This window comes from Chanos chanos, chromosome 4 (genome assembly GCF_902362185.1).
Source record: "Chanos chanos chromosome 4, fChaCha1.1, whole genome shotgun sequence".
Taxonomy (NCBI): Eukaryota; Metazoa; Chordata; class Actinopteri; order Gonorynchiformes; family Chanidae; genus Chanos; species Chanos chanos.
In genome coordinates, this window is record NC_044498.1 from 36,801,036 (window position 1) to 36,815,673 (window position 14,638).

The 14,638-nt window shown below is 41.9% G+C and overlaps 1 protein-coding gene across 1 annotated transcript in view; it reads right to left on the reverse strand.

Annotated features, from left to right (window-relative positions):
• smoc2 (SPARC related modular calcium binding 2) overlaps nucleotides 1-14,638 on the reverse strand; it is a 29,369-nt gene that overhangs the window by 1,753 nt on the left and 12,978 nt on the right. The window contains exons 3-9 of the mRNA XM_030772768.1: nucleotides 13,693-13,799; nucleotides 13,351-13,450; nucleotides 12,373-12,417; nucleotides 9,657-9,740; nucleotides 9,255-9,326; nucleotides 6,837-7,023; nucleotides 4,408-4,490 (exon numbers count right to left, since the gene is read on the reverse strand). Of these exons, the coding sequence (XP_030628628.1) occupies nucleotides 4,408-4,490; nucleotides 6,837-7,023; nucleotides 9,255-9,326; nucleotides 9,657-9,740; nucleotides 12,373-12,417; nucleotides 13,351-13,450; nucleotides 13,693-13,799 (678 nt within the window). The remainder of the gene's footprint in view (nucleotides 1-4,407; nucleotides 4,491-6,836; nucleotides 7,024-9,254; nucleotides 9,327-9,656; nucleotides 9,741-12,372; nucleotides 12,418-13,350; nucleotides 13,451-13,692; nucleotides 13,800-14,638) is intronic.

Below are 14,638 nucleotides of genomic sequence, written 5' to 3' on the forward strand. Positions count from 1 at the left end.
TAATAAAGAAGCAACTTGTTCTTTTAAGACAACTGTCATATAAAGGTAGCAGAGAGAGAGAGAGAGAGAGAGAGAGAGGGAGAAGGGATTAATAAAAGGTAACGAGTCTGTGTCTCAAGTTTAGGGGTTCTTTTACTCTCTGCCATAAACACTCTGACCTCCCGCATCCTGGGAGGGGGAAGAGACACCTGTCAATCACCCAGAGCTTTCTCTGTGGGATCCCCGTCTCTCCTTGTAAAACAGCTGGTCTCCACAGCACTGACATCAGCCCCTGTGTGAGGGGACCAGTCAGGGAAACCCTGTATAGACTGCTGATCAAAGGTACACCATAAACATGTGCGTCTTAGAAAATCATACTGGACAGATAACATGAGCACAAAGCACTAAAGAAAATCCAAAAAATCTTTCCATTTCGAGATCTTTTTTTCGTGAGGTTCTTCGATTTACAAATATCACTGAAGCCAGGAACAGTGATGATAATACTGTAAATTATTCCACAGACCATGCTCCAACGACCGTCCTCATCTGAGTAACCTCTAAAATATTCATAAACAAATTCAAATTGCCCGATAATCTGCTGCGTGTCTGGAGAATATTGTCCATGTCATGTCATGCAATGACCAGTTCTTGGTGGTTCTGGTGGTTGGTGATTCAGGCCATGCTTCAATAAATCTGCCCAACAGGAACACATTCTGCCTCAAACTACAGTCAAACGAGAGGGTAGCAATCACTCACCCTACAGCATTCAAGACTGCCTGTCACGAACAAACCACTGCAATATATGGGAGGTGAAAGGAGTCCAGTCAGAATGACCCTAATCATAGTAATTGTATGTAAGGTAGTATAGTTTTAACAGTCATAGGGGCCAAGGTTATCCCAAAAGAGACAGAGACACCGAAAGGACCCAGGGGATGGCCAGATTCCAGCGTAAGATTTCGTTTTTTTGTTTTTTTTTCTCACACCCCTTCCCCGCCCCTCCAGGAAAAATTCTCCAGCCCCTCTCTCTGTTTTTTATGGCGGAGCACCCTGAGGGAGCAGATTCTCCAGCGTGTAGATAATAGCATGGTACGACCACCCTAAACAGCTGGCGAGAGGTGTCTGTGTAGACAGCCAGCCATCACATGCTCCACTCAGAAGATACCTCCATGCCGACAGAGAGAGAGAGAGAGAGAGAGAGAGAGAGAGAGAGAGAGAGAAAGACAGACAAACAAAGATCATGTAGCTTTTTTATGTGCCTGCATGACAGCGAGTGTCTCACAGGTTAATAGTGTTAGCATGTCCTGTGGAGGGTTTCCTGCGGCTGGCGGTTAAATTTTAGTAGGCTTTCACTGGCCCAGACCCAATAAAGTATCTGACCCATCTGTTTACGCTAAAGACGCAGCTCACAGTCAAAGCTCGCTCTCTCTCTCTCTCTCTCTCTCTCTCTCTCCTCTCTCTCTCTGTCTATCTGTCTGTGTGTCTCTCTGTCTCTGTCTCTCTCTCTCTCTCTCTCTCTCTCTCTCCCTAACTGCTATTTATTGTCTTAATGAAGGCACAAAAAAATTGTATACAGCTTTTTTTGGGCTTTTCTGGTGATGGCAATGGGTAGGAGATGATGCTGTGATTAAGCATATAACTGTAGACACTTTGATATATTTCACAAAAGGGATTCATATTTGACATATGACTATCAGATGGCACTTAAAGTTTGCATTTGCTGCTTTTTCTGTTCAGGTTTGACTTATGCCTATATCTACATACTATATTCCTTATGTATGTGTGATTGACTCACACACGTGTCCATGTATGTATTTGTGCGTAAGCCTGACTGTATAATATTGTGTGTGTTTGTGTGTGTAAGTAAATTTGTTTGTCTAAATATATGTGTTCATGGTGTGTGTGTGTGTTTGTGCATATGTTTCATTTGTAAGTCACAAATATTTCTCCACCAACACATGCACATGGAAGCAGACTCTGCCAGCTTTTTTAAATTTCTTTGCTTCCAACCGAAATGCCATCCCTTCTTTCCCTCGTTTACTCGCGCTCTCTCTCAAGAGAACCCTGTTCAAATATACCCCTTCTTCATCCCTCGTTCATTTCAACACATGCCGACTCTACTCCCATGTTGCTCCATAAAGTTTTCAGCACCAGCACATCAACTGCAAACACACTGCAGCAGCTCTGTGAACACAGCATTCATAATTATCACACTTCACTACACGCTGACTGACTTTTACGGGTCCATGTTGCAACGCTCTTTTTTTCTTCTTCAAGGGGAAAAATGGGATGATCTGGTTGCTTTTATTCTTTCCATATCATCTTGATTGGCCTGACTGGGAGTGTGAGCTGTATTTTCTGATGTACGATACAATAGACATCTGTTATTTACGTATTGGAGTCCCCAATAGGGAGAAAGACTTTCTGAAAGTCATAACACCCTGAATTCAACGGTGCGCGCACGCGCACACGCACACACACACACACACAAACAAACAAACATGCCTTATGCACACTAAAACAAACACACCTGTTCACTCAATCACACACACACACACACACACACACAAAACTCTCCTGACTGTGGCCCACTGCGTCCTGGTGCTTTCACCAGCTACATTATTTCTGTTGTTTGTTAAGACTTGTGCATACCGTCATTCCCCTCATTAGCACATCTCTAAACACAACACATCACAGCTCTCTTTTCCCCTCTGTCTGTGTGTGTGTGTGTGTGTGTTGTTTGTTAGGCATATGCATTCCATTCTCCATATCAGCATGTCTCCAAACAACACTTTCCTGTTTCCAATTGTGATGGGAGAGAAAACGATTTTTTTTCTCTTCTCCTACATTTGTGTGGGTGCGTGTGTCTGTGCATGTGAGTGTGTGTTTAGTCATGTGTATCTCAACATTTTGCAAACAGCCGTAAGCCATAGTGGTGAACCTGCTCAAGAGGACAAAGAGTGGAAGAGAGAGAGAGGGGTAGGAGAGAGAGAGAAAGAGAAAGAGAAAGAGAGAGAGAGAAGGGTAGGAGAGCAAGGGATGAGAGATAGAGAAAATGAGAGAGAGAGAGAGAGAGAGAGAGAGAGAGAGAGAGAGAGAGAGAGAGAGACACCTGCGTTCAGTCCATTGGAGTAGGACTCCACAGAGTAAACAGTGTGGGAATGGCAGTGAACACTACAGGGTCTGTTCGGCAACGCCACGCACACACTTTCACTTAATCCAAAGTTTACAGGCAAGAGAGCAAACAAAACACACTCTGACTGAACGGACTCTGGCCCAGTCACAGCCTCAAACAGAACCGGGACAAAACCACGACTGTCTGTCTGTCTGTCTGTCTGTCTCTCTCTCTGTCTCTCTCTCTCTCACTCTCTCTCTCACTCTGTCTCTCATTCCGTTGCTTTCTTTGTCTGTCTCCCCCTCCACAGATAGGTACCTTCCAGTTTCATAATTTGGTGTCTTTGTGCCTGAAATGTTAAAATGGGCAAAATGGTTTCGACAGAGTTTTAAGACAGAGGTATTTTAATGAATGTCAAATCTGTGGTAATCTGTTGTAAAATTAGATTAAGTAAGATTGTTTTGCCCTGTTCTCGAACTTTAACTCCTCAAACCTTCAGAATGTCAGAGAGCTTACTTGAGTGAACACACCCACACACACACACACACACACACACACACACACACACACTTAAAAGTTTAAAACTCTGTATTGTTCATGTGAATGAACTGTAAATATCAGTCCTTTGAAGGAGTGGACTTGAATGTGGTGAAAACTTTTCCTAACAATATTTTTGAGATGCAAGGTACAATCGACTGTTCTTCTCCACCAACCATAACCAAATGCCTTTAATCACTCTCTCTTTCTCTTCCAGTTATCCATGTCTTTCTCTCTTTCTTCTACTGTTCTGTCTCTCTTTCACTAAGTATCCCTGTTTCTCCTCCATGCTCTTAGCATTCCTTGTCATCCTCTAGTTTATCTATTTCTCTCATCCATTCTTCCTCTGCTTTTTATCCCCGATACTCCTCCATTCTCATCCATCCATCCCTGTCATCCTCCCTGACTCTATCTCTCCTTATCTTAGTCCATTATCTCTCTGCCTTATGCCACAGAGGGGGTCATGGGAATGATTAGAGTTTGTGTGTTCTGTGTTTCTGAATGGGACAAAGTATAAGCTGTGTGTGAGTGTGTGTGTGTGTGTGTGTGTGTGTGTGTGTGTGTGTGTATCCCACTCAACTTTGGCTGAAGCAGAAACATCAGGGCTGACTGAACTGCAGTTAAACATTTACAAGGGAAATATGAGAGAATGGAATTCTGGGAAAAATTCAACACAAATGTTTTATGTTATTCACACATTATCACCCTCAATCAGGTTTTCTGTGACACACACACACACACACACACACTCACACACACTCACACATACAGTTACCTACCCTGCAAATGTCTGCTCCTGTACAGGTCTTTTGGTTTGTTGGGGTGAGCTCTTGCATTACCATCACATTTTGGCTGTTCGTATCTGATGATAAAAATAAATGAATAAATAAATAAATTCATTAATTAATAATAACAGAGAGAACACTTCAGATCACTTCACTTCAGACAATCAAATCATTCAAACCTCTGAAATGAGCATGAAGAAACATCTGGGCAGATCTTGGCCTGATGTTGCAGTATCTTGCACTAACACTGGGCAAACATCTCAGGCTTTCTATGCTCTATTTACATGCTGCAATGCCACCCACACACATCTCCAAATCATTTCCAGTTGTGAGTCTTACAGGAAGGGCAAGGATTGAATCCACTGCCCGGTTACTCCTGTACTGAACAAAACATCCAGCACAAGAGGATCCAGACTTCCTCTTTAGCCTTCAGGTGGAGCTCGGGCTTAATTTGTGTGCGTGTGTGTGTGTGTGTGTGTGCGTGTGTGTGAGGTTTACTCTGGCTTTGGCCTGTGTGTTTTTGTAGATGAGGGCCAGGCCCTCTGTATTTAACCTCAGAGTGGAAGAATTCACCTGATACACGATGTGAAACTCTGGGATTCCTGCCACTGCAGTACTTGGAGAGACAGTGAGAAAAATAGCTCCCCAGAGTGCAAGAGCGGGTGAGGGAGGGTGTGAGACAGATAGATAGGGGTGAGAATAGAATGAGAAGATAGAGGAAATGGGGGGAGAGAGAAAGAGAGAGAGAAAGAGAGAGAGAGAGAGAGCAGGAGAAAGAAACAGAGAAAGAGGGAGAGCGAGAGAAAGAGTGAGAGACACAGGGATGCTTTCATTGCTCCTTTTGGAAAGAAGAATTCCAGTCTCTGTCCAGTTATTATTTAACCAGTAAAGAGGAACAAAGTGAAGAGAGAGAGAGACAAAGAGACGGACAGAGAGAGAAAAAGAGAGAGAGAGAGAGAGAGAGAGAGAGAGAGAGAGAGCAAGGGAGTCTGCATTGGTAGGTACACTAATGGGCTGTCTGGCTGCGTGCCTGAGTCTTTGTTAATTCGATATGCCACACCACAACACTCCCTTGCCTCATTAAAAGTATACCCACACGCACAGCAGTTCTCCCTCTGCCAGGTCTACTGACCCCTAACACACACACACACACACACCACACACACACACACACACACACGCACACGCACACGCACACTCACACACACATACACACTCACACCAGCATCTTTGTGCCAATACTCTGCCTCAGTGTGGTCTTCCAGAATGTGAGTGTATCATTAAGAGTTCGCCAATAGACCAGTTGAGGTGGACGGGCTTATAGAAAGACTGCTCACAGCCAAATTATGAAATTGGTTTCTACTAAAATGCATCTGTATTGTTTACTGTCCCTGAGAGAATAAATCAATCAAAAAGAGATTAAATCAGAGACTGGACCCCTAAGGAACTATACACATCTAACATTCTGTTTATAAAAACGAAAATATCGAATTTCTCCAAAGATGAACATTGGTTATACCAGCAAAGAACTGGTTGACAGGCACCTGCTATTTCAGAGGCCAGTAGAGGGTTTCCTCTTCCAGTGAAAAAAGACTCAGGTTCGCTGTATTTTTACAGTAAATTACAACCTAAGATTTTATGTGCTGTGTCAAAGGTAAATCATCTAATGCAAACAGTAATGGTGAGGCTGAGGTTAAACCATTTTGGGATGCGAGTTTACCCTTCAGGCCTGATTAGAAAGATTTTATGTGAAACTGAAAAGAAAACTGAGGAGAACATTGTGAACCAATATCCTGGCCATATCACAGGTAGTAACGGTTCCTCAGGGGCATTCATTTTGTCGCTATCATAAATTCAGAGTCAGCAGTGCCCTTTCGCCCACACAAAATGTTCCCTCAACATTAATACAATGTTCTTACAGATAGCTAGTCTCAAATAAGATCAACAATCATGCATCATTTCCTGCTGCGGTATAAAATTCAACCAAGAAAATAGCTTTGGAACTGTTAATGTGAATTTCTGTCTCCCGGCACAGTTTGGGGAGGTGAAAAAAAGACATCTTCTTTCTCTGTTTTTCCAAATTCAGCTGCGAAGACCTACTGGGTTGACACATTTTGTTCCAGATAAGTATTAAATGGTAACAGCTGGATGTAACTGTTCTAATCAGACCCCTATTGTCATGAAAGTAAACTGATCGGAATTGACCGAAAGCCAAAAGCAAGTGAGGACAGTAGTTTTCCCTAGAGCTGGATTTCTTATTTCTTTTTTTGAAGCATTGTTCCAACAGCTCTGTTGTTAGAAATTACTCCGACTGAAGAAAATCAAGAAATCTGCCAAGAAACAGCTGAAAACAATAACAACAAAAAAAAATCATAATAATCTAGCTTATAAATATTTGAAGGGCAATAATTGTTGTAACTCACCTCGTGGAAGTGCCTGGAATGGGCCGGCCAGTGTCCACCAGTACACACCAGCAGTAACCAGTGGAAGGGTGACACTGGACTGGTTTATAGAGGCCTCCGTGAGCACAGTCGGGAATAAAAACCGCTTCGTTCTTATGCTGCCGTGCCTCTTCCTGAGCAGACTGTTGCTCCTGATCGCACGAAGACGCTGAGAGAGAGAAGAAGATCTCAGTAATCAGGACACTCAGTGTTCTAGTATCTTCTTTGCATGCTCCTGTATCTTCACGTGTACTCGTGTTTCCTTCGATTTGCCTCTGTTGTGTTACTGTTTCATTACTAAATTCACTACTTTCACTCGTTCAAACATTTCTGTCTTTTTTAACATAAAGCTCTTTGAGCTTCTGACAGTGTAGATTTTATCATTAGATGATGAAGATCATTGCATTACTGTGCAATGGTAGTAGTGGTAACATTACACATAATAATGGTTGGGAGACTTCATTTTACTGAAAATGAGATTTGCTTTGGTCCGACTCAGCTCTGGGCAGACAGCTTTAACTAATAAGATAAGTTCACAGTTTCACCACTTATTACCAGCCTGTTATCCTGTATTACACTCCCTATCTACTGTCACTACAACATCCTACAGAACAGATGAAAGACAGACAGACTGTCAGAGGAGGAAGAGAGGACAGAGAGAGAAACTCAGGAGAGTAAGATATAGAAGCAAGAGAAAGACAGAAAGAAAAAGGAGAGGAAGAAACAGAGCAGAGAAAGGGGAGAGAGGAAAAGAGAACATAAAGAGAATCTGTAGGAGAGAGTAGGGCAGGGTGAGGACAGCGTGTTTTATCAGCACCCCTCTGGGAGTGTTTACAAACATAAAGCAGCCAATGACTGCATAGAGCTCCCGTTACTTTACTTCAATAAATATTTACACACTGTACACTCTGTGTGTGTGTGTGTGTGTGTGTGTGTGTGTGTGTGTGTGAACCTCAGCTGAGATTCAGAGATGGTGTAACACATCCAAACTTATATGTCTTTAACTGTAGGTTCCAAGAGACAAACGAAACACATGTTGAGCCATATGTGTGGAGAATGAACAAATTCTGCATGAGGATTCAATCTCATCTTTCTCTCTGTGGTGGGATTACGCTGAACTGCACGGCTCTCCAGCAGAGCTCGGAGTGTGTGTGTGTGTGTGTGTGTGTGTGTGTGTGTGTGTGTGTGTGTGCATGCGTTCATGTGTGTGTGCGAGTGTGTGTGAGTGTGTGTGTGTGAGCGTGAGTGTGTGTGTGTGTGAGTGTGTGTGTGAGTGTGTGTGTGTGTGTGTGTGTGTGTGTGCACATGTGTGTGTATGCGTGAGTGTGTGTATGTGCGTACTTATGTGTGTGTGCGTGCATGTGACTCGTGCAAAAAAAGGATTTAAAAAAGGAATAAAAAAGCAAAAAAACACAAAGAGAAGAGAAAAAAATTCCTCTGTTCATTTTAGCTTTCATCACCTTCCCACTGGCTGTCCTCAAAACTCCCCTCTGGGCTCAGGCCTCGGAAGTCAGAAAGAGGGATTTCTCTTTTTCTCTGCTGGCTTTGTTTATTTTGATTACGATGTTAAACCCAAACAAAGGACCCCAAATTAAACCTCTCTCTTTTCCCCTCTTTCTCTCTCCCTCTCTTTTTCTCTCATTCTTCATGTGTCTTTGATTCTATTCTGAGGTCTCGTAATCAGAAAAACCACCCTCGTACGGAGAGAACAAACGGCTAATCAAAACCATCAATAGTGCATTCACACAAGACTTTTATTGGTCATAAATCAAGAGAGAAAACTGCAAAATTAAACTGCTCTCTCATGCACTTACACAAATACACACACACACATTCACGCACATTCACGCACATTACCCAAATGCATGCAGAGAATTTCTAAAATTACATCAGTACAGTTACATTAATCTGTCAGACTAAACGACAATATCCCCACTGGAGTGTGTGTGTGTGTGTGTGTGTGTGTGTGTGTGTGTGTGTGTGTGTGTGTGTGTGTTGGCCTGTGCGGGTTGGTGTGTACCGCTTAAATATTTCAACATTCATTTTATCTCCTTGTTTTGCACAGAAGACCATCTAACCTTTAATCTGAAAACCCTCATATTCTCACTACAGATCACGACCCAACCTTACTGTCAAACTCCTCAGATCTCATCTGCCACAAATATGTTTATACAGGACTCTATCTTTTATTTATTTACACATATATTCACTCATCCATTTATCCATTCATCTCTTCAGCATCCTTCCATCCATACTGACTCGATCATTTACATATTCACCCACCCATTCAGCCAGCTATCCTTTCAGCCTCTGGTTATTTTCTTATTTATTCGTTGATGCTGTATTTTCATGGAAAATGAGCCAAACAAAGAGAAAAGAATGGATGTGTATGGAACTAACCTTGAGTCCTGGTTCTGTTCTGTCGGCTGCGAACTTGCTCCGTCCACAGGGTGGGGTACTGGGTGATTATGTCTAGATACATATACAAAACAACACGAGCAGTCATACATACACCTCAGGGGTTTTGGTTATAACCCAGCACTCACACATCTTGATAAGACTAGTACGATAAGATAGTTCATTTAGAATCAGCGTTTGTCTATCATAATCCCATGAAACAGAAGTGTATGAACTGAGAGGAGCTAATCCCAGAGTGATTCTCTGAGGCACGTTCATGCTGAATTAAAAAAGCTTTGCCCATTTGGTCCCTAGGAGTGTGGCAAAAAAGCGAGAAGTTTGAAAATGATGACGATGATGATGATGATGATGATGATGATGATGATGATGAAAGTTATCACTCACCTTCCTCGTCAGATGGAGGCTGCGGTTCTACCACGAGTCCGGCAGATTCATCTGCATTTAGAATGGAGAAGATTTGCAAGGAGACTACAATTACGAGAGTAAGCTACACTGTCACGATACATTTTCTCTAAACAACATTTTGCACATTGCCCGGCCAGGACAGGAGAGGAGAGATTTAGAGACAGCAAGAGAGAGAGAGAGAGAGAGAGAGAGAGAGAGAGAGGGAGAAAAAAAAGAAGAAGAAAAGGGGAAATCAGAAGCTGACAGTACAGTATAGTGGTTGTATTTTTATTGCCAAGTTTGCTTTCTGTAAATATAAAAGAAACGTCACACAGACTTGTTAAATCTTTATATTTCCCTACAGAGTCAACAAAAGCGGCTGGCAAGACCAGGCAAGATCCAACTCAGACACAATTCAACACAGAGAGAGAATGAAATCAGAAAACAGGAATAGAACATAGTACAAAAGTGCTGCAAAAGAAGTACTGTTAAATCCAGTCCTGGCATGTGAGTGTTTCTGGAACTTTCTCTTATTTCAGGTTACTGTTTGGAGGAGAAATTGAATTATTCTGAGGACAGAAATGCGTGCTAAGAGGAAATAAGAAAAAGACAACCAGACACACACACACATACACACACACACAAACACCAAAACACATGAAAACCATGGAATTTTTATAGATTGTTTTAGAAAGTGAGATGTTTCGACATAGAGCTGTCCGAGAGTTTGTTTTTTTTAGCAGCGTTTGGAGAAGAGTCCATGGCATTTGGGCAAAAGTCCTCAGCATTTGTGGAAAAGTCTCCAAGAAGAGGACGATAAACTTGAGAAGAGGTAAGCCAAAGCCACAGGTATGGTTAACCTCAAAAAGATCACATCCTGTCTTCAACAAGGACCCTTCATCCCAAGGCCTTGGAGGTGGAAGGGAGACCAAATTCAGCTTTTCTCAATGACAAGATGCCAACAGTTCATAACAGGAGGGGAGGAGGGAGAAAGAGGCACTCAACTCATGGGGGAGGAAGAGGGAGAGAGTCAAATCATGCTCTGCAAAATCTAGTCAGTTCTCTCCAATCTAAGAATCCTGCATCTAAAATTCATCACTGAAGACAGTTGAATGAGGTCTGATTTCTAAGAACTGTTCTATGTGTATGTGGTCCTGAATTATTTGGAAATCTCTGTGGTACTGAGATATTCTATTTGTAATAAAAGGGGACTGGGACCCGATGTGACATTTTATCTAAACTGCAGCGACTAAAATTCGGTTCCAGAGGTCTGAAATCCAGCTGGATTTCATAGTATTCACATACGATATGGTCTCTGATTGCCCGGAGAATGCACACACCTGTTCACCAAGTCCAAAAAAAAAAAGAAAGAAAAACAGCCTCTAATTATGGAACAACATTTGAGAAATCCTCGTTAAACTTAAGATCTCCGTTTGTTTATCTCTATTCACGTCAGAGGTCCTTAAATAAGGCACTCATATATGGTGACTCCTAACAACCGTGAGTGTACGTGATACGTCATTGATCAACAGACATTACTGAACACAGAGTCACAGAGAAGAGAACTTTGTAAAGAGATCATTTTGACTCTTTCCTACATGAGTAACCATATGAAATGTGATTAGGTATTTTTCATACCCCAAGCATTTCATAACCAACATGCACTTAGACACAGCTTTGGATTTTTAGTTAAATTGTTGGGAGATAAATATTGGTCCAGACTAAAGGAGTAACTTCCAGTAGTAGTCAAATTGAGGTCTTGGCTATCACTGGGCTTTTCCTGAGTGAAATGGTCTCTGTTGCAGCTATTTTCAGAATCAGCACTCCACACATCCAAAATGTATTCGTTTTTTATTCCACGTTGCTTGGAAGACGGATTTAAAGAAAACCACAGTCGCTCAGGGCAGCGTATTTGTCGTTACGGTTGTAACAGCGGCTAATGGACGGATAATGAACTGACGGAGAAGAAGAACATACAGCCACTGAGTTCAGCTTGGTTACAAAAACCTGCAGTTGGTCATAAACCCCACACAATGTAAAAAAAAAAAAAAGTAGCTTTGTTAAACCCTGAACCTGATAACAAAGAAAACAGGTATTTTTTCACAATGAACAGAGGGATGAACAGAGGGGAAAATCCAGAAGTGGTGTAACCCTGAAGCTGCCCAAATGGAAGTGGACCTGTATCATGTTCATAGAAATGAGTTTAGACTGTTGCTGTCATTAGTGTTACATTTGAAGAGCTGCACTGGAAAAAGGACAGGAATGAGGAAAACATAAACTGGTGGGCTTCCAGTGAAACCAAGGCTGACTGAAAAAATCATCAACCTGCAGGAAGAGGTTGGGTGTTTTCATTTCAGTTAAACAGCTAGAAAACCAAAAAGAGCTGTTAGTCCAATTTTCATTTGAACCAGTTAACACATAACATTTTATTGCTGCCCTTGGGTAACTTTACTCTTTTCATTGACAAAACATAAGTGTGGCAAGCTCCAACATGTGACTCTAGCATGTAAACACACACACACACACACAAGCACGCGCACACACACACACAGAAGCACGCACACACACACACACACACACACACACACACACACACGCTCACACACACACACATGCACGCATGCACGAAGCTGCCCAAAAGCAATACATTGACTATTATATTTTAAGAGTCTGGTGTAAAGAGCCAAAGAAAAAAAAAAGTTTTTAAAATCTTTACCGGCTTTGCCTGGTTCTCTGGGGTTGACTTTCTCATGTTTGGATCCTGAAAACGACAGAATAATAAAAGCTCGTTGGAATTTGTTTGCTCAACGTGAAAACATTACAAATACATCCTTGTTCCTTTGTGATACATGCGTGAATGTGGGCGTGAATGTGCGTGGGGATTTTTTTTTTGCATTAAATTCCCTCAGATTTTCGAGTTTCTCGGCAACAGAAGGACACATTTGGAAACATGCACTCTTAAGACACCAGCATAAGCTACACTGTACAATGTAGTTCAAACAGAGTATGGTGGGACTGTTGCCAAAAACACATTTGTTTCTCCATGCTTTTCCAGGCTTTACTGATTAAGTCATGGTATTCACTAGTAAAATTGTCGTTTAATTGGCTCTTTTTTGCTGGTGGAGCTGCGGCGAGCAGCACAAAGCGAAGCTCTCACAGTCAGGCGTAAATCGCACTTGAGGCCCTGCATTGGCTCACAGCTCTGAGCCTTTCAACTAAAAACCACTTTTGTCAACAAAAGCAACTCAGAGCCAAGTGATTGGAGAAGCACGTGGGTTTGATTTTTTTTTTTTTTTTTTCTGACAGTCTGGCAAGCATTCTTGTATCCTAGAACTCTCTTTTGGATTTGGGAATTTTCTTGTTGCTCAACAGTATAGCAGGATTTTCAGCGTTTACTCACGTACGATAGCTTGTGTAAGGGGTCCTGTGATTTTATTTCATAACCCTGAAAAGATCAGCCTGCGTGATGAGGTGTGAGAATTTTTGCTTTTCCTCACTTGAAATGTCAGTATGCTGATGTGTATATGCCTGTTCAGAATTTCAACAGTCTTTAAAAAAAACAGCTTTTTCACGGGTCTAAGACTGCATGACACAATCACAGCAAACATGAAACACAAACTGGGTGTGGATAATGCACTTCGGCTTATGCTGGTATCTGAATATACCTGAAGATCTCAACATAAACAGACTCTACCTTGGCATCGTGGCTTCTTATTGGCTACAGCTGAGCCACTGATTGGACGACCATTGGGTGTGACACACCAGCAGTACCCTGTGTAGCTATGACACTGAACCTGAGGAGGATGGAGTGGGGTGGGGGGTGGGGGTATGTAAAGAGAAAACTCCATTACAGACCATGAATGTACATCCCCAAAGGCCAGACAGTGACACAAAGAGGTTGTTTCAGTTGTTAAAAACAGGCACTGTAATGTTAGAGTGGCACTATTAGTGCCTGTTCAATCGGTAAGATAATGTGTGAATTGGTTAAGAGATTGTATCTCTCTCTTTTGTTGGCGGTTTTTGTTGGTTGTCTCACCTCATTGTAAGTACCATCAGGATTACACACAGGCACAAAAACCTGTGGGAACGTTTTCTTAGCCTGCTGCTCTGTGTACTTCTTCTCCGCCACACACCTGGACGTGTCTGAAAAACAAACACACTTCTAAAGACACACTCCGCTGACAATCAACATTTTTATTATGAAATATTTGCCGTGTCAAAAGCAGGTCTACATCTGTGGAAAATGATTCATGCCACAGAAAAGAAACTATTCAAAAGCAGAGAGAATGTTTTCTTTGCTTGTTTTTTTTTTTTGTCCATATCGTAAAACTTGACCACTGATAATAAAAAAGTTACATGACATGACATGACATGCATTTTACCCTGACGTTACATGGGTTCATTGGTTCTGTCTAAAATAATTGTCACTTTTAGAAGTCTCAGACCAATCCTCCACTACTGCTCAATGTTTGATTTGTTTTGTCTAAATAATTGCCTTCATGGACACGGGACTGGGTCTATTCAGTGCTCCGAACTGAAGACACTATTGGTCTCTAAGCCAAAGGAGCATTTTCAGGCACCAGGAGACATACTGAAAAACATTTCATATGCATTTCTAAATAGATTTTCCAATACATCCTGGCCTGGTCCCTTATATGGAAAGATACCTTGGTTTTAAGCCACACAAAAGCTACCACATTTGTATACATTTCATTTAGAGAACATAAGCATAGGATTTTCCCAAAGGCTTCTAGATTACCAGTTTTCCTTTACAGTAAGCTTACAGTCTATCCATAATTGGCAGAATACAGGATGGGGCATATTCATTCTTTAATGCACCTCATTCTTCATTTTCAAAGTCACACACACACACACACACACACACTCACACACACATACACACACAAGCGACAGTTAATGAAAACAGACAAGCTGGCTTTTTCCAGTTTAAAACCAAAAGAGAGAATTGTGGTGGTCATATG